Source organism: Rhinatrema bivittatum, chromosome 1 (assembly GCF_901001135.1).
Source record: "Rhinatrema bivittatum chromosome 1, aRhiBiv1.1, whole genome shotgun sequence".
Taxonomy (NCBI): domain Eukaryota; kingdom Metazoa; phylum Chordata; class Amphibia; order Gymnophiona; family Rhinatrematidae; genus Rhinatrema; species Rhinatrema bivittatum.
This window is the reverse complement of record NC_042615.1, coordinates 111,070,439-111,094,324: the sequence shown is the minus strand read 5'-3', so window position 1 is coordinate 111,094,324 and position 23,886 is coordinate 111,070,439. Positions and strand designations below refer to the sequence as shown.

The 23,886-nt window shown below is 39.9% G+C and overlaps 1 protein-coding gene across 4 annotated transcripts in view; it reads right to left on the bottom strand.

Moving 5' to 3' along the window:
• The window catches only part of TENM3 (teneurin transmembrane protein 3), a 1,731,308-nt gene that overhangs the window by 120,966 nt on the left and 1,586,456 nt on the right, over nucleotides 1-23,886 (bottom strand). For all 4 annotated transcript variants that reach the window (XM_029581140.1, XM_029581227.1, XM_029581302.1 and 1 more), the window contains 2 exons: nucleotides 11,075-11,342; nucleotides 7,901-8,044 (listed from right to left, as the gene is read on the bottom strand). In XM_029581140.1, coding sequence (XP_029437000.1) covers nucleotides 7,901-8,044; nucleotides 11,075-11,342 — 412 coding nt within the window. The remainder of the gene's footprint in view (nucleotides 1-7,900; nucleotides 8,045-11,074; nucleotides 11,343-23,886) is intronic.

Below are 23,886 nucleotides of genomic sequence, written 5' to 3'. Positions count from 1 at the left end.
GCGCGCGCCGGGAGGCCTATGTAAAATAGGCTTCCCGGCGCGCAGGGCCCTGCTCGCGTAAATCCGCCCGGTTTTGGGCGGATTTACGCGAGCAGGGCTCTGAAAATCCGCCCCATAATGTTTATCGCGGGAGGGGCCCAATATCGCGGGAGGCGGGGTGTTTGTCCCCATGACATTCTGCACTTTCCTTGAGAAAATATCATAGCTGTATCACCACGTTGTTTTGTCTTGTGGTAAAAGTCTAGGAGGCAGAACATGGCAGAGGCATGTTCCATGTGATGGTGGCCCCCAACACACAGGGCTGTCTTAGCCATGTGGCTGAAAAACAAACAGGCAGGAAAACTGTAAAAGAGTGACCAGGGGTCTAACATGACCCTCCTCCCTACCTTGGGACTGCCAAAATAACAAGTATAAAAAAATAGACTTAAAGGTTCCTGTGTCAATGACCCAACCCCTTCCACTTAGAATAAATCATGGCCAAAGGGTAGCCCCCTTACCCATTCTTTGAATTAAAAAATGTAAGAAGTTGGACCCCCCTCCGTATCCATTCTCCCAACCCTCAAGTTCAGAAAACCTCCATTAGTGGTATAGCAGGCCCCCCCTAGACTCCACCAAATACAAAAAACAATCATTGGTTCTATAGTGAATTTCCCACACCCTATTACCTCAAATTAAGGATAGCTAAGAAACATAAGAAACTGCCATACTGGGTCAGACCAAGGGTCCATCAAGCCCAGCATCATGTTTCCAACAGTGGCCAATCCAGGCTACAAGTACCTGGGAAGTACCTAAAAACTAAGTACATCCTATGCCACTGATGCTAGTAATAGCAGTGGCTATTTACTAAGTCAATTTGATTAATAGTAGGTAATGGACTTCTCCTCCAAGAACTTATGCAAACCTTTTTAAAACCAGCTACACTAACTGCACTAACCACATCCTCTGGCAATAATTTCCAGAGTTTAATTGTGCATTGAGTGAAAAAGAATTTTCTTTGATTAGTTTTAAATGTGCTATATGCTAACTTCATTGAGTGCCCCATGGTCCTTCTATTATCCGAAAGAGTAAATAACCGATTCACATTTACCCATTCTAGACCTCTCATGATTTTAAAAACCTCTATCATATCCCCCCCTCAGCTGTCTCTTCTCCAAGCTGAACAGCCCTAACCTCTTTAGTCTTTTCTCATAGGGGAGCTGTTCCATCCTCTTTATCATTTTGGTCACCCTTCTCTGTACCTTTTCCATCGCAACTATATCTTCTTTGCGATGCAGCGACCAGAATTGTACACAGTATTCAAGGTGTGATCTCACCATGAAGCGATAAAGAGGCAATATTTATTTATTTAAAATTTTTATATACCGCTTTTGAAACAAATCGTTTGTCAAAACGGTTTACATGATATAGTATACATACATAAAATACACATAAAAACTCATTAAAACGGATTAGAATGGTGGGACTACTTAAATTACAGGGGGGTGGCTTAAGGGGACATTTTCCGTTTTATTCACCATTCCTTTCCTAATAATTCCTTACATACTGTTTAATTTTTTTGACTGCCGCAGCACATAGAGTTAACAATTTCAATGTATTATCCACTATAACGCCTAGATCTCTTTCCGGGTGGTAGTTCCTAATATGGAACCTAACATCGTGTAACCACAAGGGTTATTTTTCCCTACATGCATCACCTTACACTTATCCACATTAAATTTATCTGCAGTTGGATGCCCATTTTTCCAGTCTCACAAGGTCCTCCTGCAATTTATCGCAATCCGCTTGTGATTTAACTACTCTGAATTATTTTGTATCATCTGCAAATTTGATTACTTCACTCGTCGTATTCCTTTCCAGATCATTTATAAATATATTGAAAAGCATGAGTCCTAGTACAGATCCTTAAGGCACTCCACTGTTTACCCTTTTCCACTGAGAAAATTGTGCATTTAATCTTACTCTCTGTTTCCTGTCTTTATCAAGTTTGTAATCCACAAAAGGACATCGCCACCTATCCCATGACTTTTTACTTTTCTTAGAAGCCTCTCATGAGCAACGTTGTAAAATGCCTTCTGAAAATCCAAATACACTACATCTACTGGTTCACCTTTATCTACATGTTTATTAGTAAAGCAGATTTTTGAGGCAAGACTTGCCTTGGGTTAAGACATGCTGACTGTGTTCCATTAAATCATGTCTTTCTATATGCTCTGTGATTTTGATCTTTAGAACATTTTCCACTTTTTTTTCCTGGCACTGAAATCAGGCTAACTTGGTCTGTGGTTTCCCAGATTGCCCCTGGAGCCCTTTTTAAATATTGGGGCTACATTAGCCACCCTCCAGTCTTCAGGTACAATGGATGATTTTAATGACAGGTTACAAATTTTAATTAATAGTTCTGAAATTTCATTTTTTGTTTCTTCAGAACCCTTGGGAATATACCATCTGGTCCAGGTGATTTACAACTCTTCAGTTTGTCAATCAGGCCTACCATATTTTCTCGGTTCACAGTGATTTAATTCAGTTCATCTGAATCATTACCCATGAAAACCTTCTCCGGAACGGGTATCTCCCCCAACATCCTCTTCAATAAACACTGAAGCAAAGAAATCATTTAATCTTTCCGCGATGGCATTATCTTTTCTAAGTGCCCCTTTAACCCCTCAATCATCTAATGGTCCAACTGACTTTCTTGCAGGCTTTCTGCTTCGGATATATTTTACAAATTTTTTATTGTGAGTTTTTGCCTCTAGACCAACTTCTTTTCAAATTCTCTCTTAGCCTGTCTTATCAATGTCTTACATTTAACTTGCCAACGTTTATGCATTATCCTATTTTCTGTTGGATCCTTCTTCCAATTTTTGAATGAAGATCTTTTGGCTAAAATAGCCTCTTTAACCTCACCTTTTAACCATGCCAGTAATCATTTTGCCTTCCTTCCACCTTTCTTAATGTGTGGAATACAACTGGACTGTGCTTCTAGGATGATATTTTTTAACAATGTCCATGCCTCTTGCACACTTTTTACCTTTGAAGCTACTCCTTTCAGTTTTTTTCTATTTTTCTCACTTTATCAAAGTTTTCCTCTTGAAAGTTTAGTGCTAGAGCCATGGATTTACTTACTGTCTCCCTTCCAGTCATTAATTCAAATTTGATCATATTATGATCACTATTGCCAAGTGGCCCCACCACCGTTACCCTCTCTCACCAAATCCTGTGCTCCACTGAGAATTTGATCTAAAATTGCTCCCTCTCTCAATGGTTCCTGAACCAATTACTCCATAAAACTGTCATTTATTCCATCTAGGAACTTTATCTCTCTAGCATGTCCTGATGTTACATTTACCCAGTCAATATTGGGGTAATTGAAATCTCACTAAAAAGACGTTATGCAGCTCTAATTCTTCTTACTCAATGTGCTGTATACAAGATTACTGTTATTATTTATAGGACCATCGTAACACCTGCGGGCATACCAGCATATTTTAGCTCAAGGTTTTGCCACATCAGGTCGTATTTAATCATTGGTCCGAGTCCTTTATTGTTTCTTTTATGTTCTATTTTTTTGTTTTTTGATGTTTGTAAAAATATATATCGGGGTGATACCTTCCTTTTGCGTGACTCAAACTTTCAAGAGACGTAGTTATTTAAAGTCCAGTTATTTAAAGTACGTCTCTTGAAAGTTTGAGTCACGCAAAAGGAAGGTATCACCCCGATATATATTTTTACAAAAATCAAAAAACAAAAAAATAGAATATAAAAGAAACAATAAAGGACTCGGACCAATGATTAAATACGACCTGATGTGGCAAAGCCTTGAGCTAAAATATGCTGGTATGCCCGCAGGTGTTATGATGGTCCTATAAATAACAACAGTAATCTTGTATTCAGCACATTGAGTAAGAAGAATTAGAGCTGCATAACGTCTTTTTAGTGAGAATTGTGCTCGTTGTGTCTTGAAAACAACTGTCGATATTGCGTGTGGGTAATTGAAATCTCCCATTATTATTGAACTACCAATTTGGTTAGCTTCCCTAATTTCTCTTAGCATTTCACTGTCCGTCTCACCATCTTGGCCAGCATTTCACTGTTCGTCTCACCATCATTATACTCTTCCCCAACATACAAGGGAATACTATCCATAAAGATTCAATTGTGCATTTAGTCTCATGCAGGACATTTATCCTATTGGAACTCTATGCCATCCCGGACATATAAAGTGCCACACCGCCTCCCAGATGCTCCTCTATGTCATTGCGATATAATTTGTACCCCGGTATAGCACTGTCCCTTTGGTTTTCCTCCTTCCACCATGTCTCTGAGATGCCAATTAAGTCTATGTCATCATTCACTGCTATACATTCTAATTCTCCCATCTTACTTCTTAGACTTCTGGCATTAGTATACAAACATTTCAAAGTGTGTTTTCTGTTTGTATTTTCATTCTGCTTTTTAAATGATAGGGATAAATTGGAATCTTTTAGCTTAGGTGAGTTTTTAGTTACAGGCACTTGGACTACTTTTCTTATTATTGGAACCTCACTGTTGGGATGCTCTAATTCTAATGTGTCATTTGAAGAGCCACCTCAATTGGTGTCCCTAGGATGGGGGGGGGGGGGGGCAAGTTAGATTCCTGGTTACTTTTTTCAGTTTTCACTTTAACTTCACCTTTTAACCATGCCAGGGCAAAGAATTTATGGAAAAGCTGAGAGAAGCAGCAACTGTATTCAGGATAGCAAGAAGCACAAGGTGGAAAAAGAGATAAAGCACAACATGGTGACAGCATTTTTTTTTAAAGTTATGCCAGTGAAAGGAGAAAATGTAGAGGTGAAAAGGAGAAAAGTGTGCAGGGTGACAAAGAAAAAAGACATACCAAACAAATACTTCAGTTATTCAAACCTGAATGTTTTCCTTTTGTTCAGCAGATGAAATATAATAGTATATAAACAGAAGTAAACTTTACAGGAGTAAAACCTTTTGTTCAGTATTCACCAAAGAAAGGTATGGAGAAGGATCATTTTTAGTTGGCAGGGGTATCTATAGTAGAGGAATAAATACTTCAGAGAAGTTAGTAGGAAAGATCTGTAACAGAGTGGACTTTCCTGAAGGAGTAGATAAAATGAGGAATCTTGAGGTATGGCCATTTAATTGGCAGCTAGGATTCAATGCAAAAAAGTGTAATGTCATGCATTTGGGATACCGAAATCCAAAGAAGTGGTACATGGAGGAGGTGAAATACTGTTGTCCACCAATCAGGTGAATGACCTTTCGGTGACAGAGGAAGTAAATGAGTGGAAAGGAGGGAGAGTGACAGAAGTGAGTGGGAAGGAGAGAGAGTGACAAAAGGGAAAGGAATGAGTGGGAAGAAGGGTGAATGGGAATGAAGCAGAGGGAATGGAGTGAGTGAGGAGGGGAAATGACAGAGGAAGGGAGTGAGAAGCATAGGAAGGAAGTGAGTGGGAAGGAGGGAGAGTGATAGAGGAAGGGAGTGAATGGGAAGGAGGGAGAGTGACAGAGGGGTGCGAGTGGGAAGGGAATGCATGGAAAGGAGGGAGAGTGACAGAGAGAAGGAAGTGAGGGATGAATGACAGAGGGAAGGGAAGAGGGTGAGTGGGATTGAGATGATTGAATGGGAGAGTGAGTTACTGACAGAGGGGAGGAAAGAGGGTGAATGACTGAGGGGCTGACTGACTGAAAGGTGAGTGAGAGAGGGAGAAAGTGAAAGAGGGGAATGAGAAGGGAAGGTAGAAGGATTTGTGAGTGTATATATGTGTATATGAGAGAGAGAGGAGAAAGTGTATGTTTCACCATCTCCCCACCGCTAATCCAATTTCAGGGTGACTGGAAATCAAACGTTTATAGGTATGGAGAGAGGGAAATTTTATTCCTTAATTTTATGTGTTTGATCTGACTGCTGTTTTGAAATATTTAACTGAATTTTAGGAAACATTTGCTTTTTTTTTTTTTTAATCTATTCTTCATCTGTTTTTAATTATCTTTATTAGTATGGTTTACTTACTGTTATGATTGATGATTTATATTTCTTGATTTTTTTTTATGAGGAATGGTGATATTTTTGGTTTTGCATTATTGCACTGCATATGAGTCTGACTTTTAGTGTTTTTCAGTTCAGTTCTTTGTCTGCACCTTTCTATTTATAGTTTATCACCTTTTTATTCTTATTTGGTGAGTGTCTGTCTGAGTTCTGCATTTGTGACCGAGGTGAGGTAGTCTGCTAGCCGGGTTGAAGGTCTTGCTGATTTTGTTAAAGGCTGGGATCCATGAATGAAGGGGTTCCTAAGGTGCTAAAAATATTATTGTTTAAGCCTGCTGTATACTGAATTGCCTGCAGCGAGTGCTGGGGGTTTAGTTGTCATGTTGAGGAGCTCCAAGGAGGATCCCCCACCTGCCTGCCCACCCGACCCTCATTGTGGTCCCAGCACAAAACAGTTTGCCCACCCCTATACTAGAAGCAAATATAGTGCAAGACTTCAAAATATGAGGCTCACAGGGGGCAGACTCAGGAGTAACCTTAGAAAATATTTCTTACAGAAAGGGTAGTAACAGTAACAGAAATTATGAAAGTATGGAGTATGCACAGAGGTTCCACAGTTGCAAAAGAGTGAAGTGAAAGACAGAAATCAAGTGAGGATTATGGCATTGAAGAAGAAGTAAACTGGCAGACTAGATGAGTCTTATGGTCCTTTTCTGCTATCACATTCCATTTTTCCTTGGCCGCTATGATGAGAAGCCCTGCTTTAACAGAGAATGTGCACTTTGCTTGACAGCTTTGGTGAATACATTCCTGTCTTCTTGTTCTTACCATTTTTAGAATTTTAGAAGTATCTGACACCTTGAAATTTTTTCATTATTAAAAATGTCTCTCTCCTAGGAAGTGGAATTGTTGTTCAGTGACACCTACATTTAGTATTTTATCACACTAGACTTGCATGGCTCATTTGTTAGTAATATTACTGCCAGATACTGCTCAAAGATCCAGGGGAATGCTGTGGCATTACCTACTTCTGTATGGGAAACGGATATGTTAATATAGCAGGTAATATAAAAAATCTAATCTATCATATGGCCATGCAACACCATACATTAAGTTTAGCATATAATCATCAGAGAAAAAATGATTTTGATAATCTATAGTAATATGTAAATAATTTACAACTGTTACAAGAGAGTCCTAAAGTGAATATAATATAAAACTGTAACCAAAACAGTATTCACTATATTAGTTATTCAATATCAATTCACAAGCATCTAGAAATAATTAGATACATTTTGGACCTTCATAAAAACTGCAATCATCTATGTATACCAGCAGATATATTAAAGGTGCAGAAGAGTGTTGCAAGAACTGAAGGGAAGTAATTTTTGAGTTATCTTTTAGTAGTAATAAGTCAAAGAAAATGATTATGGATTTTGAACTAATTTGTTGTGTGTTTTATATGTAAAAAATATTTAAACAAATTTGAACTGGTGGACCAATGATTACAACTTCTGCACTTTTAAATAATCCGTATTGGTATATATAGATGAGTGCAGTTTTTATGAAGGTCCAAAATTTATCTAATTATTTGTAGCTGCTTGTGAAATGATATTAATTAATATTTATTTATTTATTTAGAAACTTTTATATATATGTATATAATATAGTGAATGCTGCTTGTGAAAATAAATTATTTGTTCCAGTTATTAGAAGTAAGCACAGAAGATATAGAAGGATTCAGTTATGCAGTGTTGAAGCACGATATAATTATTTTATCCCCATTTTTCTTGTGTATTGTCCTTTTTTTGAACAGAAAAATTGATATCTGACAAACTACAATGATGCACATTACAAGGACATTAAAATTATGACTTGGGATCATTAGTGTTTAAAATCATTTACCATTCTGAACATCGAGCACATGATGTTTATCCAACGTCCAGCCACCCATGTTGGATGCATCCAGTTCATAGCCTTGTAAAATGGCAGTTCTCTTTTCCCAGAGAGTTAGATCCAGACAAGATTCATACTCATAACCAACGGATACTGGAAGAAGAAATTAGATGTTTCTTTTCATGAATATTGATGAAGATTTTTAACCATTCAAATTCTCATATACCAGTTCTATTTTCAAGGCACTGTTGAGTTTCTTACTTATGATCACAGTATGCTTTTGATCATGTCTGTAGACTGAACATTTTGTCTCTTGATCCTTATATCATATATAATCAACACAAATTATTTTTTCTTTAACAATTTTTCATGGAGTGTAATATTCCAAGAAGTACTTGTAATGCAGTATAATACTGGCCATACTGGTTCTGTAGAAAACTGGATTCTTTATGTTGTGATACATTTTATTATAGAGAAATTATCCAAAAATGGTGTTGTAAATGAATTTTCAGTACCAAATGGGTTCCTTCTTCAGATGTGACAGCAGTGAAGGATATATTTTTTCAGAGGATGATTTAGAGTGAAAATTTCCACTGCCATTATTTTAAAGATGTGTCAAGATAAAAATTTCTGCTCTGTATTTAGGAAAGACTATGTGTTTCCTTTCTTCTGTCACAGCTGAAGGCCACATCCACAGAGAGTCACAAGCTCATGCACATCATCATCTTTGCATAATTCCTATTTTGGTATCAGCAGCTGTAAAGAATCCAAAAAGCACTTTGCATACAATGGTTTGTTCTAGGACATCAAAAGCAGAGTTTAGTTTAGCCTTTAGCACAGAGCCAATACTATTCTGCTACTGCACCTAAGATGTCACTGGTTTTCAAAGGTTAGGGAAGAAAATTCATGGGTTTGTCTCTGTAGCCATGCTGCTCTTTAAATATGTACATTGAAGATTTTGAAAGTGTTCTGCTATTTAAGTTTTACATTTGTTTCAAATCATTGGATTTGGTCCCTTCCAATGCAGCCTTTCGAATCGCGGTCCATGTTGGGGGACCACTAATCAACTTCTTACTGTTGGAATTGCCCTATTATGGAACTACAATAAAAGTTATTTTGTGAACAGCATGGACTGGTAGACACTGAATTTTGTTCCCTAACGTTTGGGTTTCAATTACATATTGTGGTTGGGACTTCTCCACCTATACTGTGTGACTGGTTTTCAATGCACAATAAAGGAATCTGTAAGAGACAAATGAATATCCCCCCATGTTTATTTTTTTCTATTTCTTATTTAATCTTGGTCTGAAAACTGCACACAGAATTTATTACAATATGAAGACTAATGAGAACTGAACCATGATCTGATTGTAAAATCTTAACACTGAACTTTTTCTAAATAGAATCCAGAAGGTAACCTGCTCACTGTGGCAGTTGTAAACATGGAGCTAACCTGCAGACTAGCAGTTGCAACTAGGGATGTGAATCGTTTTTTGACGATTTAAAATATTGTCCGATATATTTTAAATCGTCAAAAATCGTTAGAGCCACGATACAATAACAATTCCCCCGATTTATCGTCAAAAAATCGTAAATCGGGGGAAGGGGGAGGGGAAGGGGGAGGGCGGGAAAACCGGCACACTAAAACAACCCTAAAACCCACCCCGACCCTTTAAAATAAATCCCCCACCCTCCCGAACCCCCCCAAAATGCCTTAAATTACCTGGGGTCCAGAGGAAGGGTCCCGGTGTGATCTTTTACTCTCGGACCTCCGGTGCGTTGTAGAAATGGCGCCGGCGCTCCCTTTGCCTTGTCATATGACAGGTCAAAGGTAGCGCCGGCGCCATTTTGTTTTTTGTCCCCCGACGTCAGGAGCGTAGGAGATCGCTCCCGGACCCCCGCTGGACCCCCAGGGACTTTTGGCCACCTTGGGGGGCCTCCTGACCCCCACAAGACTTGCCAAAAGTTCAGCGGGGGTCCGGGAACGACTTCCTGCACGCGAATCGTTTTTCCATACGGAAAAACGATTCGCAGTAGGAGATCGCTCCCGGACCCCCGCTGGACCCCCAGGGACTTTTGGCCAGCTTGGGGGGCCTCCTGACCCCCACAAGACTTGCCAAAAGTTCAGCGGGGGTCCGGGAACGACTTCCTGCACGCGAATCGTTTTTCCATACGGAAAAACGATTCGCAGTAGGAGATCGCTCCCGGACCCCCGCTGGACCCCCAGGGACTTTTGGCCAGCTTGGGGGGGCCTCCTGACCCCCACAAGACTTGCCAAAAGTCCAGCGGGGGTCCGGAACGACCTCCTGCAGTCGAATCGTGTTGCCGTACAGCCGGCGCCATTTTCTGTACGGAAAAACGATTCGCGTGCAGGAAGTCGTTCCCGGACCCCCGCTGGACTTTTGGCAAGTCTTGTGGGGGTCAGGAGGCCCCCCCAAGCTGGCCAAAAGTCCCTGGGGGTCCAGCGGGGGTCCAGGAGCGATCTCCTACGCTCCTGCCGTCGGGGAACAAAAAAACAAAATGGCGCCGGCGCTACCTTTGCCCTGTCATATGACAGGGCAAAGGTAGCGCCGGCGCCATTTCTACAACGCACCGGAGGTCCGAGAGTAAAAGATCACACCGGGACCCTTCCTCTGGACCCCAGGTAATTTAAGGCATTTTGGGGGGGTTCGGGAGGGTGGGGGATTTATTTTAAAGGGGCGGGGTGGGTTTTAGGGTTGTTTTAGTGTGCCGGTTTTCCTGCCCTCCCCCTTCCCCTCCCCCCCCCACTGGACCCCAGGTAATTTAAGGCATTTTGGGGGGGTTCGGGAGGGTGGGGGATTTATTTTAAAGGGTCGGGTGGGTTTTAGGGATGTTTTAGTGTGCCGGTTTTCGATTTACACGATTTACACGATATTTAAAAAACTCAAACTGCGACGATCCGATTCCCTCCCCCTCCCAGCCGAAATCGATCGTTAAGACGATCGATCACACGATTCACATCTCTAGTTGCAACCACATAAATACTTTGCTAGATGACTGGAGGGCAATTTTGGACCTTATCTGCCATCATTTACTGTTATTGTTGTGTGTATCATTTCATACTGAAATATTTTCTAATGAAAAATAAAACTGTCAGTTCCACTTAAACTTTGTTTCTTATATAATCATAAAATCATTGAAGGCTCTCCATATTTAACATACCTACAGCTTCAGATAAACCGTAGACTTTCTGGTTGTATGCATCGGTTTTATCCCATATGAAAGTGTATGACAGACTTGGTGAAGCAGGGAACCATTTTTGGAAAAGTCTTCCTACCACTGCTACCATAAGATGAACTTTCATTAAGTTGAATGGAATTACAGATTGTGTCATGGTGATCTTAAGGACCGACTTATATCCTGCTGCTCTGGAACTCAAGTATGACAATTTTAAATCAGTTCCTGGAATTGTAGCTTCTTCATGAAGTACCTAAACCAAAATAAAATAACACTCTTGTTATATTTTAGCTGAACATGAAAAAGCATTTTAACAAATGTCATAATGTACAGAATACTATAGATTGTACTGCAATAAGAATCTTATGCTATATTGACTACTTCTTTATTCTGTCATTAACAAATCATATAATCTTTTCTGTTAATTAAAACAATGCTCTACTTGAGGCATATGAGAATTGAGAGGTTGACTAACTGTTGAACTTCCCTTGGGGCTAGAGCTTAGGATTGGGGTTGAGCACATCCAGTGCTCCAAACCTTCGGGAAAAAGGCAGTCCAGGAGGTACCAGCACCTCCTATCTTTACATCCCTGCTCGCTGCTAGCTCTATATAGACCCTGTATAGGGCTATGGTCTGAGCCTCTCTATTTTCCCCTCCTATGCCTTGTCCCACGTTTACTTCAGTAAGCCCTTAGGAGTGCCATTCTCCACCAAAGTCCTTCTGCTTAAGGAAAGGAGTACTCAGTGAAAGAATTTAGTTAGAGTCCAGCATCAATAGTTGTTTATAAACCATGGTGAGTGAGTTTATCATTTTTCTCCCAGCACAAAGACAGTCCACATGTAAATTCCTCCATTTTTCCTTCTTTCAGAGAGCCTTACATTGACTGCCAAGGCAGGAGTTACAATTTACTTGCTTAGCCTTTACAATAAAACAAAATAAACTAAACATGCTACGTTTCTAGCTCTTCAGGGTTACTGCAGTAATTACTCATTCAATTGCTGAAGATGACATTAACCCAGCTCACCAGGAACTTCAGCAATCATCCCCATCTTCTACCAGGCTTCTTAGAGACACTCATGGTTCAGGCATTCTGGCAGCACAGGCTGCTGTTTGCTGGCATAACTCCCAAACTTGCAGTAATTATAATTCCCTGGCTACACAGTCACTTCTGCCAGGGTAAAAAGAAAAAACAAACAAACACTTTTCCCCAGCACCAATCCTTAATAGCAAGCTCTGGAAAAGAACTTCATCAACGCTGCAAGCCTTTATCATTTGGTTCAGTCTCTGGCAACACCGTCCTTTCCTCTAGCAGTGTGAGACTGCTGGGGTTTTTACCCTCTTTTAGTTATGCAGTAAACCAATGCAGAAGCATTCAATTGGGCAATGATTCCCCTATTCCACTACTGACCAAGTGGAGAATCTGAAAGCCTATCACGTCTGTGGTAAAACTTGGGCTTTCCTAAAACTTCTTACAGGGAACGTACAATTCAGTTTCATGCCTAATTCAGTCCAGCCCTTTTTCAGCCAGTTCTAAACCAACACAAAATACAGAACATCTCTTAGTAGTTTTCAGGCTTCTCTGTAGCCTTTCTCTTAATTAACTTGGTTTGCAGCTGAATATATATACAGCTCCAGACAATCCTTTAAAGCCAGTTTTTTTTCTAATCCCACGAGTTAAGAACAGTTTTTACTAATGCTCTGGACTTTTCCTGCAGCTTGCTTCTCTCTCTCTCTCTCACTTACTTGTCTCACAGGTGAGTATATAACGTAGCACTAGTCAGGACAGACTCTTAAACCAGTATTTGAAACAAACCAAACAAACAACCTTTGCAAATACTCTGGCTTCCCTGCAGTTTCCTGCTTTCTTTCTATTTCTTAATTGGCCTGCAGGGTGAGTATCCAGTAAAGCATAAGAACTGTTAAAGACGCAGTCTGTTTTCTTTTCTTTTTTTTAGCCAGGGTTTTAAAATCAAACTTCTCAAAGTTGCAACCTTTAATCTTCTCTTCTTGGTACTTTAAAGCAGGTAACCCTTTCCTGAGTTACCTCCTAACAACAAAAAAGAAACATTTAAGCTTATCGTTTGGACTAGAGCTGTCCCTGGATTCATTCTGGCTCATCCTCATTGTCAGCAGCCTCCTCCATGCTGAAGGTTCCCCAGCTGCTTTCTGGTCACTCCTTTCTACTCTCCCCTCTGCTAAGTTCTGCTAGTCCCCTCTTTTTATATAGAGATTAGCCTATTACTTCTAAGCAGGTAATGCCCCCTTCCTTCCCAGCTGCTAGAGGCTGACTACTAGTGCTTCTGGGGATATAGTTTCATTAGGCAGACTTCTTCCCTGCTTATGTAATGGCTGCCCTATGAGGAAAGACTAAAGAAGTTAGGGCTGTTCAGTTTGGAGAAGAGACGACTGAGGGGGGGATATGATAGAAGTCTACAAAATCATGAAAGGATTTGAACAAGTTAATGTAAATCAGTTTTTACTCTCTCAGATAATAGAAGGACCAGGGGGCATTCCATGAAGTTAGCAAGTAGCTCATTTAAAACAAATCGAAGAAAATTGTTTTCACTCAGCGCATAGTTAAACTCTGGAATTCATTGCCAGTGGATGTTGTTTCCGCAGTTAGTGTTACTGGGTTTAAAAAAGGTTTGGATAAGTTCCTAGAGGTTAAATCCATAAACTGCTATTATGGTAATTAATAAGCAATAATTGCTTGTGATCTAATGTTTGGGTACTTGCCAGGTACATGTGACTTGGATTGGCCACTGTTGGAAATAGGATACTGGGCTTGATGGAGCCTTGGTCTGACCCAGTATGGCATTTCTTATGTTCTTATGTTTGCCTCACCCTAAAGAGCTCTCATAAATGAAAAATCCCAAAGCTTTACTTTCATTCTTTAAAGCGCAGGGACCCACAACTAAGTTGATCACTACACTAACACACAAGAAAGTAATAAAATACCATAATTTCAAAACATACATTAAAAAATACAATGCTTAATCAGACATTATATGTTAATATAAATTAAATGTCTCTAATGTTAGTGTTTCCATTAGAAACAAAATTGGGATGAATAGTTAGTGGGAGGAAATAAAATATTTAGGTGTTGGCAAGCAAAATGTCTAATTTTATTAAGTCAAGAAAGAGACCAGTGCTAACTACAGTGTCTCAATAGCTGATCTCTGCCCTAAAGAAGTGCTGATAGCAGACACTGCATCTGCTGGTGGGTAAACAAGACCTGCATTGTTTGCTAGAGGAAATGTGTGTTTAAAGCTTGCAAAAGAAATACAAAGTTACACTTATTCTGTGTGTTAAGAGCTTCCATAAGTCAAGCCTTTTGCTGTAGGAAGGTGTGAGAGCTGTTTCTTGAGAAGTAATCAGCAGTGTTTGATTTTCCCATCTACCACAGTCACATAGTTTCATATACAGACTTATCCAAATTAGAAGGTTAGGAAGGAAATGTTTCATAATAAGAGTCAATTAGGGATCTCATCAACAAGTCAATAGGGGAATTAAGTTAATTTTTAATGGAACTTGGTAGGGGTGATTAATCCTTTTTATGGATTTCAGCCATAATGGTTAAATAATGTATGGAGAGAACTGAAGAGTAAATCAGTAACTTAGATTAATATTTAGGTCAACTGCAAACAGTAAAAACAGAAAAATAATTAAGTTAATCTGAAGGAGAGCTTGTATTATAGTACCTTATTACATCTTGACATAATTATTTCTTGTTGGTCTGGGCTATGTTGTCTGTTGTACATTGCCTTAAGTCTTTTGAGGAAGTGTGATTCATAAATATGATAAATAGTTAAGATTCTACAAAAAATGCCAAACTAAAAAGTACACCTCATAGATAAATAAATATTGCATTCTGGAAGGATATGAAAAAACACTCTATACTTCAAAGAAACAAGGCGGCAATCAGGACTACAAATGGAATCTGAATGAGAAGGTGTAAGATTGATTTCACAGAAAAGAGGTGAGCTGATTTTACTTGTAGGACAGCTGAAGAAAAAGTAGGGACTCATTTTTCTCAAGAGGTGCCAAAGCTCCTAACAGTAGAGGGCTGGTCAGGAAACACATGTTGCCAAAGCTGTCACTACTCTTACTACCTCTGCCTCTGCCAGATGGGTATCCTGAATGATAGTGAGGAACTGGTTCAATGCAAAAGATGCCTGCAAATCAGCTCCCTCAGAAAACAGGTGGTAGTACTATGAGAAGAGGCAGCAAGGCTGAGAAACATCTGGAACAATGAGGACTGTCAACAAAATGCTTACTGAGGTATCAACAATGGAAAACATCAGCAGAAAGAAAGATGAAACTGGACCACAAGATGAAAGCTGGACCCAGATTACCTCAGACACTCGACTATATCCCAATTTCACTTTTCTTCAAGCTTAAAACTAGTATGCAGTCATTGAAGTGAAAAAGGAGGAATCACAGATGCAGGATTAGCAACCACTAGGAAATGAGGGGAAATGTTAGTTGGTAATCCAGTTATGAGGGACACAGAGGCATCTGTATGCTGACCAAACATGATGTCTCAGGAGGAATGCCATCTGCCAGGTGATAAAATCTAAAATATAATGGAGAGATTGCCAAGAATCATCAAGCCTTTTAACTATAATCTAATGCTGTTTATTCACACTGGCATGAAGATACAAGGTATGGATGTATTAAAATTGATTTCAAGGCTCTGGGAGAGAAAGTGAAGCAGATAGATATACAGGTGGTATTCTCCTCAGACCTTCCAGTCAAGACTAAAGATCAAGGCAGAAAAGGTCACATTCTAATGCATGACTATTTAGATGGTGTTGATGTTACAGCTTCCTGGATAATGGGATGATATTCCAAGGACTGCTGAGCAGAGATGGGGTGCACCTATCAAAGAAGGTGTGATGTGTCTTCCAAAAGACTGCTAAATCTATAAAGGAAGGCTTTAAACTAGGATTGCTGGGGATACAGGGAAGAAGTTCTCAGGTATGTAAAACATTTAACACCTTTATATAAAGCTATGTCCACTAATGCTCATAAGTATGATAAATAAAATCCCAGATCTGGAGGCAGTCATGGAAAGACTGGCTTTAATATAGTGACAGTCACAGAAATGTGGTACGCAGAGAACCTTGACTGGGATGTGGTTATACCAAGCTATAGTCTATTCCAGAGGACGAGGTAGGAAGAAAGGAAGAAGAGTGGCACTATACATTAAACTGATATTAAAGTGATAAAACTGTGGGCCTTAGCTGGACCCAGATTACCTCTTTGGGTTAATAACTTAAGAAATGCTATATTGGGTCAGACCAAAAGTCCATCAAGAGCAGGAACTTGTTTCCAACAGTGGCTAATCAAGGTCACAAGTACCCGGCAGGATCACAGAGAATAGGTCCAATCCTCCTTGCTCATAATCAGGGATAAGCAGTGTCATTCCCACATCTACATGTCAAATAATGGTATATGGACTTTTCCTCCAGGAATTTGTCTAAACCCTTTTTAAACCCAACACTAACTTACTTTTATCACATTCTCCAGGAACAAACTCCACAGTTTAAGTGTGTGCTGAGTGAAAAACATACTTTTTCTTCTTTTTTTTTAATGTGCTCCTTATCAGCTTCATAGAATGTCCCCTAGTCCTAATACTATTTACTAGGGATGTGCATTAGTCATTTCATTCATTTCAGCTATGTGCCATATTTCACTCACGGAAGGTAGATGTGGAAAATTGATGGTATGCATGCATGTAGGTGGCTGCCTACAAGAGCGCATATAATCAGTTTTGTTAAATGACTTCTGAAAATCCAACTATACATTATCAGTTGACTCAAGCTTGTCCACGTTTGTTAACACTTTAAAAAATATCTAACATTTTTGTAAGGCAAGTTTTCCCGTTGCTAAATCTATGTTGGCTCTGCATTTATTCAGATAGCCAGTAATTTTGTTCTTCAGAATAGCTTCTATCATTTTACCCAGTACTGGCATCAAACTCATCGGTTTGTGGTCTCTCAGATCACCCCTAAAACCCTTTTTAAAAATAACATTACACTGGCCACCCTCTATTCCTTAGATACCGTAGCTAGCTTATTTTAATGAAAAGTTAGATATAATTAGTAATAATTCAACAATTTCTTTTTTTCATTCTCAAGGGTAGTAACAGTTGCTCCATGCATGTTATCCCTATGCACACTTTTCTTTATTTCCAACCTCTAGCATTTAGGGATTGCAATGCTTATCACATGCTATTTTGAATTTGTTTATTGTTTGCATCATCACCAGCTCTCCCAGAAGGGCATTCCAGGCATCCATCACACTCTCCATGAAGAAATATTTCCTGATGTTGATTCTGAGTCTTCCCCACTGGAGTTTCATTTTGTGACCCCCCCTAGTTCTACAATTTCCTTTCAATGGAAAATGTTTGAAGTTCATTTATCATTAAAACCCTTCCATTAATGGTTGTGGTATGGATGTTCACAGTATGGAGGGGGGTTGGGGAGGGAGGGGTATGATGGGGGGGGATAAACATGGATATGGGATAAAATGGTGTGACGAGCTGGGGTCACCTTGACAAACATAGGGTGTGTAAAGTTCATCATGTTTACTGTTCGCTGTTGTTACTGTTCGGGTTGTTATGTGATGGCTTGGTGACAAGCTGCTTGTTCCTACCAATAAAAATACTGTTCTGAAAAAAAAAAAAAAAAAACCCTTCAGGTATCTGAAGGTCTGTATCATATTTCCCCTACATCTCTTTTCTTCCGGGGTATACATATGTAGATACTTCAGCCTCTTCTCATAAATCTTCTGATACAGACCCCACACCATTTTGATTGCTCTTCTCTAGAACACTTCCGCTCTCTATCTATCCTTTTTGAGATACGGGCTCCAGAACTAAACATAGTACTCCAGGTGAGGTCTCACCAAGGACCTATACAAAGGCATTATCACCTCCTTTTTCTTACTGGTTATTCCTCTCTCTATGCAGTTCAGCATTCGCCTGACTTTAGCTATCTCCTTGTCGCATTGCTTCACTGCCTTCAAATGGCCAGGCATTATTACCCCAAAGTCCCTCTCCCAGTCTGTGCACATTAGTCTTTCACCCCCCCCCCCCCATCACATAAAGCTCTTTTGGACTACTGCACCCCAGATGCATGATTCTACACTTCTTGGCAATGAATCCCAGCTGCCAAATTTTCAAGCAGTCTTCAAGCTTTCTTAAATCACTTTTCATTCTCTCTACTTCTTCAGGCATATCCACTTTGTTGCAGATCTTAGTATCATCCACAAATAGACAAACTTTCACTTTTATAATTTCCACAATGTTGCTGACAAAGATATTGAACAGAACCGGTCTCAAAACTGATCCTTCTTGCACTCCCCTTAACAATGCTTGTGCTTCAAAGTAGGTTCCATTTATGATTACACGCTGTCTCCTGTCAGTCAGCCAGTTTGTAATCCACTCCACCTCCTTGGCGCCCACTCCCAAGCTTCTCATTTAATTCATGAGCCTCCTACGTGTGACTATATGAAAAACTTTGCTGAAATCCAAGTAAATCAAATCAACCGCTCTTCCTTGATCCAATTCTCTAGTCACCCAATTAGAAAAATCAATCAGATTTGTCTGACAGGACTTTCCCTGGTGAATCCATGCTGCCTTGATGATCTTCCTTTCACCAGGTCTCTGAGATGCCTATTATGTCTATATCTTTGTTCAATTCCATGCCTTCTAACTTTCTAATCTGGAAAGAGGGAATGGAATATCCATTTATATTAGTATGATGTACAGACCTCCACTGCTTGCAGAAGAATTGGACTGAGATTTAGCTGAAAACATTTACAACATTGCTAAGAAAAGGCAAGTGCTATTGCTTGGTGATTTCAATCTGCTGGATGTTGATTAAGACACACTGACTATCGTGTAATCTAGAAGTAGGGTGATCCTGGATTCTCTGCCAGGAGAATTGTTCCAGAAACTGGTAAAGGAACCCACAGGTGAGGGGGCAATACTGGACCTGATGCTTGCAAATAGGGAGCATTTTCTGATGTCATAGTGTGTGTGTTATGGGAAGTTTTATTGATAGAATGTTTGGGTACTCAATGTATAGATCATGTACCTGGGTGATTTAAACCCAACTGGAAAATGGAATGACGGGTAATGTATACCTACGGACTGCGCAGTACACATTCACTCTGAAACCTTTCACACTCTGGCACAGATTCTAAGATTCTAAGATAATATATATATATATACTGTAATTTATTGATGGTAAATATGTATAAGTAATTTTATATTTTCAAAATTCAATTGTTCAATTTTCAATTCCTCATACTATATGATATGCAAATAGTGCTTCTAATTACCCAGTGCCTCCTTTTTCTTACCGCTCCCTGAAGTGAAGTGTCTTGTAACATAGCCAGGAGTCCATATCACCTCTGCATTTCTCCTTCTGGCCTTAGGCCCACCTCAGCATAGTTTGGTCTGTCTCCTTCTGGTCACATCTGCGCTGGGCTACTTACATCTGTTTTGGGCTGGATCTGGCTGTCTGGTCATATGCCCAAGGCCTGGTCATCTGCCAAAGTTGACTGCTTTGGAGCTGATGCCTTGCATTGTCTAGATACATTGGGCTGAGCATTTGCCTGGATATGTTGGGGCTGAGTGTTTACTAATTTTTTAGGCTCTGGTCTCACTCTTTTATGGTACTGTCTTATTTGCATGCCTTTCATCTCATTGGTTGGATCTGATCATAAATCCACATCTCTAAAATGTCAGAGCATCTGGGTTATTTGGGTCAAAAGAGAAAAAAATGGTTCATCACAACATCACATGCTGTTCACCTCTTCTCCCATATGATCAGGGGTGGAAGAAGCTTCTTAATATGAGGCTTCCCCTCATTGGTTGTTTCTTCTTTTAAAATATATATGATGCTTATATGATACTTCTTATTCTGCAGCTCTCATCAGTCGATTGATATATTGGCAAAACTGAGCCTTTCAAGCTTACCTCCGATCATGTCCTCATTCTCGTTGATACTTGCCAAGTTCCAAAAGGCTTCTGTTTACTTTGCTGGTACAGAATCTACCTGCCCTGCTACTGACTGTTACAGCTCTGACTTTAAAATCTTGCAAAATATTTTAAAAGACCCAAATACTTGAAAAGTCTCTAGGCCTAGTTTCTCTGGTTATTGTATGTAGTTAAATGTCCATATTCTTTAAAATGTCCATTTTATCCCTAGTATGTCCATTGCAGAAACAAACTGTTTAAATGTCCATTATTCCTTGCATTGAAAGAGGCTTATATGGTAGGCTAAAACTAAAATGTCCATATGAAAGATTTCTTGGAGAACATGGCATTCTTCAGGAGCTTATCCTGACATCTGTAATTTTCCACCCCGAGCTCTAATTATAACAGGTGAACACTTGCGTTCCCATGATCAGTGCTCAGTAGTGGTTCAGTATTAGGGCACAACCGATGGTGGCTAATTTTAAGGCAAGGCTCTTAGACTTCAGGAAAACTGTTAAGAAGGGGGAGTGGGGGAGAACCTCACAGAATCATTAATTAGGTGGTTAAAGCTAGGGGAAACAGAAGAGCAGTGAACAAAACTAAAAGAAAAAATTGTAAGAGCAACAAACTTTTTTTTTTAGGAAAGTAAGCAAAGGTAAAAGAAAAGAGATTACTGTGGTTTTCTAAAATAGTGGCTGAAAAGGTCAGGAAAAAGCATTCATAAATTACAAGAGATTGCAAAAAGAGGAAGACAGGCAACAATATCTGGAAAAATTAAGAGAAAATGGGTCAGAGAAGGCATAAATGGAAGAAAAAATAACTAATACAGCAAAATACAGGGTCAAACTTTTTTTTATTTTTAAGATAGTTTAGTGACAGGCAAAAGCACAAGTGGCTTTGTAAGACTGAGAAGGAGGAATTTGAAGAGACTGACAAGGAGAAAGCAGAATTCCTTACTAAATATTTCTGTTCCATATTCTCTGAGGAAGGACTTGGATTAAGACCAAAGAAAACTACTATAAATAGGAAGAGAAGTGAGGCAGACCACAATTTTCAGAAGACTGTATTAATGAGGCGCTAGCTAAAGTAAAATTAGATAAGGCAATGGGTTGAACGGGACACATCCGAGTATATTAAGGGAATACCCAGAAGTTTTGGCAGTAAAGCTGTCTGACCTTTTCAATGCTCTTTTGGAGTCAAGAGTTGTTCCAAATGACTAGGGACAGATGTAGTTCCTCTTCACAAAAACAGAATTAAGGAGAAGGCTGGGAACCACAGGCTGGTTAGTCTGACCTTGGTGATGAGTAAATTAATGGAATCTCTGCTAACACGCAGGACAGAGTAATTTCTGGACGCCGATGGATTACAGAATCTGAGGCAGCATGGCTTTACCAGAGGTAAATCTTGTCAGATGAATCTAATTAATTTGACCGGGTGACTAGAGAGTCAGCTGAGGGGAGAGCGCTAGATGTCGTGTACTTCAACTTCAACATGGCCTCTGACACATTTCCATGCAGGCGACTTATAAACAACCTGAATATCCTCAATATGAGCCCAAAAGTGACTGACTCGTTAGAAACTGGTTGAATGGGAGGTGACAAAGGATACATTTTCAAAGCGGCCCGGCCACACGTGTATCTCCCGGTATGCGCGGAAATGCCATGTGTTTTTAAAAAGGGGCAAGCCCATGGCGGGGTCTGGGCAAGGGCCAGCCGGGACAGCACCATTAGGCCGGCATGCGGTACTTACTTCTGCTCAGGAGAGCAGGTAAGTTTGCAAACAAAAAGAAATAGGGTAGGTAGGTCGGGTTTAGGAGTCAGGAGGAGAAGGGAAAAGGAAGGCAGGATAGGAAGGGGGTTAGGGAATTCGGGATTGCCTGATTGCGCCGCCGTGCATTTATTACAAAATACCCCCCTTGCGCGCGCGAGTGCGCGCGGGTATCGGATTTTATAACATGAGTGTGTTTGACACGCGCATGTTATAAAATCAGCGTATCCATGCACGTGGGCCGGGAACTGCGCGCACATGGACGCCTGCATGGCCCTTTTAAAATTTACTCCTTAATGAGCAGGAGGGCTCATTAAGGGAGACAGAGTGTACAATCTCATGACATGCCTGGGTACCAAGTGTCTAAAGGTCATTTCTGATGCTGAGATTTTCTTTATGCTATTGCATTGCTGCTGCTGCTGCTGCTGCTATCATTGCTCCAAGCTGTTCACCAGCAATTGTTTCATTTTGAGATGATTAAAGTTATTCTCTGAGGATGAACAACTAGCCTGAGGTAATAAGTGACAAGTCACTTTTATTACTTCTGAAACAACACTGAACTGTCTGCTGAGATTTTTTTTCTCTTAAGCATGGGGGTGAATATTTGTGTGTTTAGTGTACTATTAGTACTGTCACACTGCTTCTGTCTTCTATTTCTTTCCAAGCCAGACAGGAGCAGATTGTCCCAAGTAAAGCTTCCCCCATACAAACCTGATAAACAAGGACTATTCAAGCACAAAATGGCTCTTTTCCAAGGGGATATTTACAACAATTCAAGCTCCCTTTTCAGAGACTGAGAGGTCCTTTAGAGAAGAAATTTTTGTGCCAGTGTTAGGCACGAAGGATTTCTGCCCCATGTATAAAGCAACTAAAGCAATCGCCTTCACGTCACTTGATGTTTCAGTGACAGGATTAGAATTTAGAAATAAATTACTTAAATAATAAAGGCTGCTAGGCCACCACCGCTTCTCCTTAAACTTGAATCAGGCATTAAAACCATGAAGGTGGCAACCATAAGCCTCTTTCAGGAGGGAGAGAATTTTAATTGACTTCTTCTATTAAAGGGAAAGTATGTAGTATGCATTTGAATGTGTGTGAATGAATTTGATTAGTCCCCCTTGGACCTTTTTTCTTCTTTGCTTGAATTGTCCTCAGATTTCAGCACTTGTTATAAAAGTATGTTTTGTATTTCAAAAATTAGTAAAGCTGATACTCAGGTCAACTATGTCAGCTTGCATACCTCATTTTTTTTTTTATATTTATGCAACTTTATCATAATTTACATAGCAAAAATAAAAAAATAAGCATGCAGATGGTGAGATACATATGCAACTTGGCTAATTACTTGAGCATTAGGAATGTGCAATCGTTTTACCCGAATTAAGCAATGTAAATGAAAATGCCTAATTTGGAATGGTTTGGGAGAACCGAAAAACAATTGAATTTTTTCCGAAATTTTGGAAAAATTAATTTTTAGTTAGTGCGCACTAACCCGAAAATCGAGGCCCCGAACAGCAGAAAAAATGAAATTCCCGCAGGGGCCCCCTGAAATGAAGCCCGACACAAAATTTTTACCCGAAGCACATCTCTATTGAGCATATGGTTTATCCTATTATGAATATGGAGCCCAATGTGGTCTTACATGTGGCTGGATCCTCCAGTCCACCACTAGATGTCCCTAAGTTTCAGCACTAATATTTCAACTCTTATGAACCTTCCACCACCCTTGTCCTCCTCCCACCTTAGAGAGCTGGGATTGGTTGCTCTTGCCTTTTTGTGATTCAGAGTGTGGTTAGTTCGGGTCAGATTTAGAGCAATAGAGACATCTGGTTTCTCCTTCCTGGTGAGGCCTCCCTGCCTCATAAGGCTTTTGCTTTTTGAAGAGGCCCTTTTCTGTGCACTCCCTGCCAGAAGGTCTCTCTGTTCTTAGTTACATACAGTAAGGAAAACGTTTTGCCAGAACCCCATTCCAGGGCAGAAGATCAGTGAACCCATTCACTAGGGGTGTGCATTCGTTTTTGATGTATTGGGAATCCGC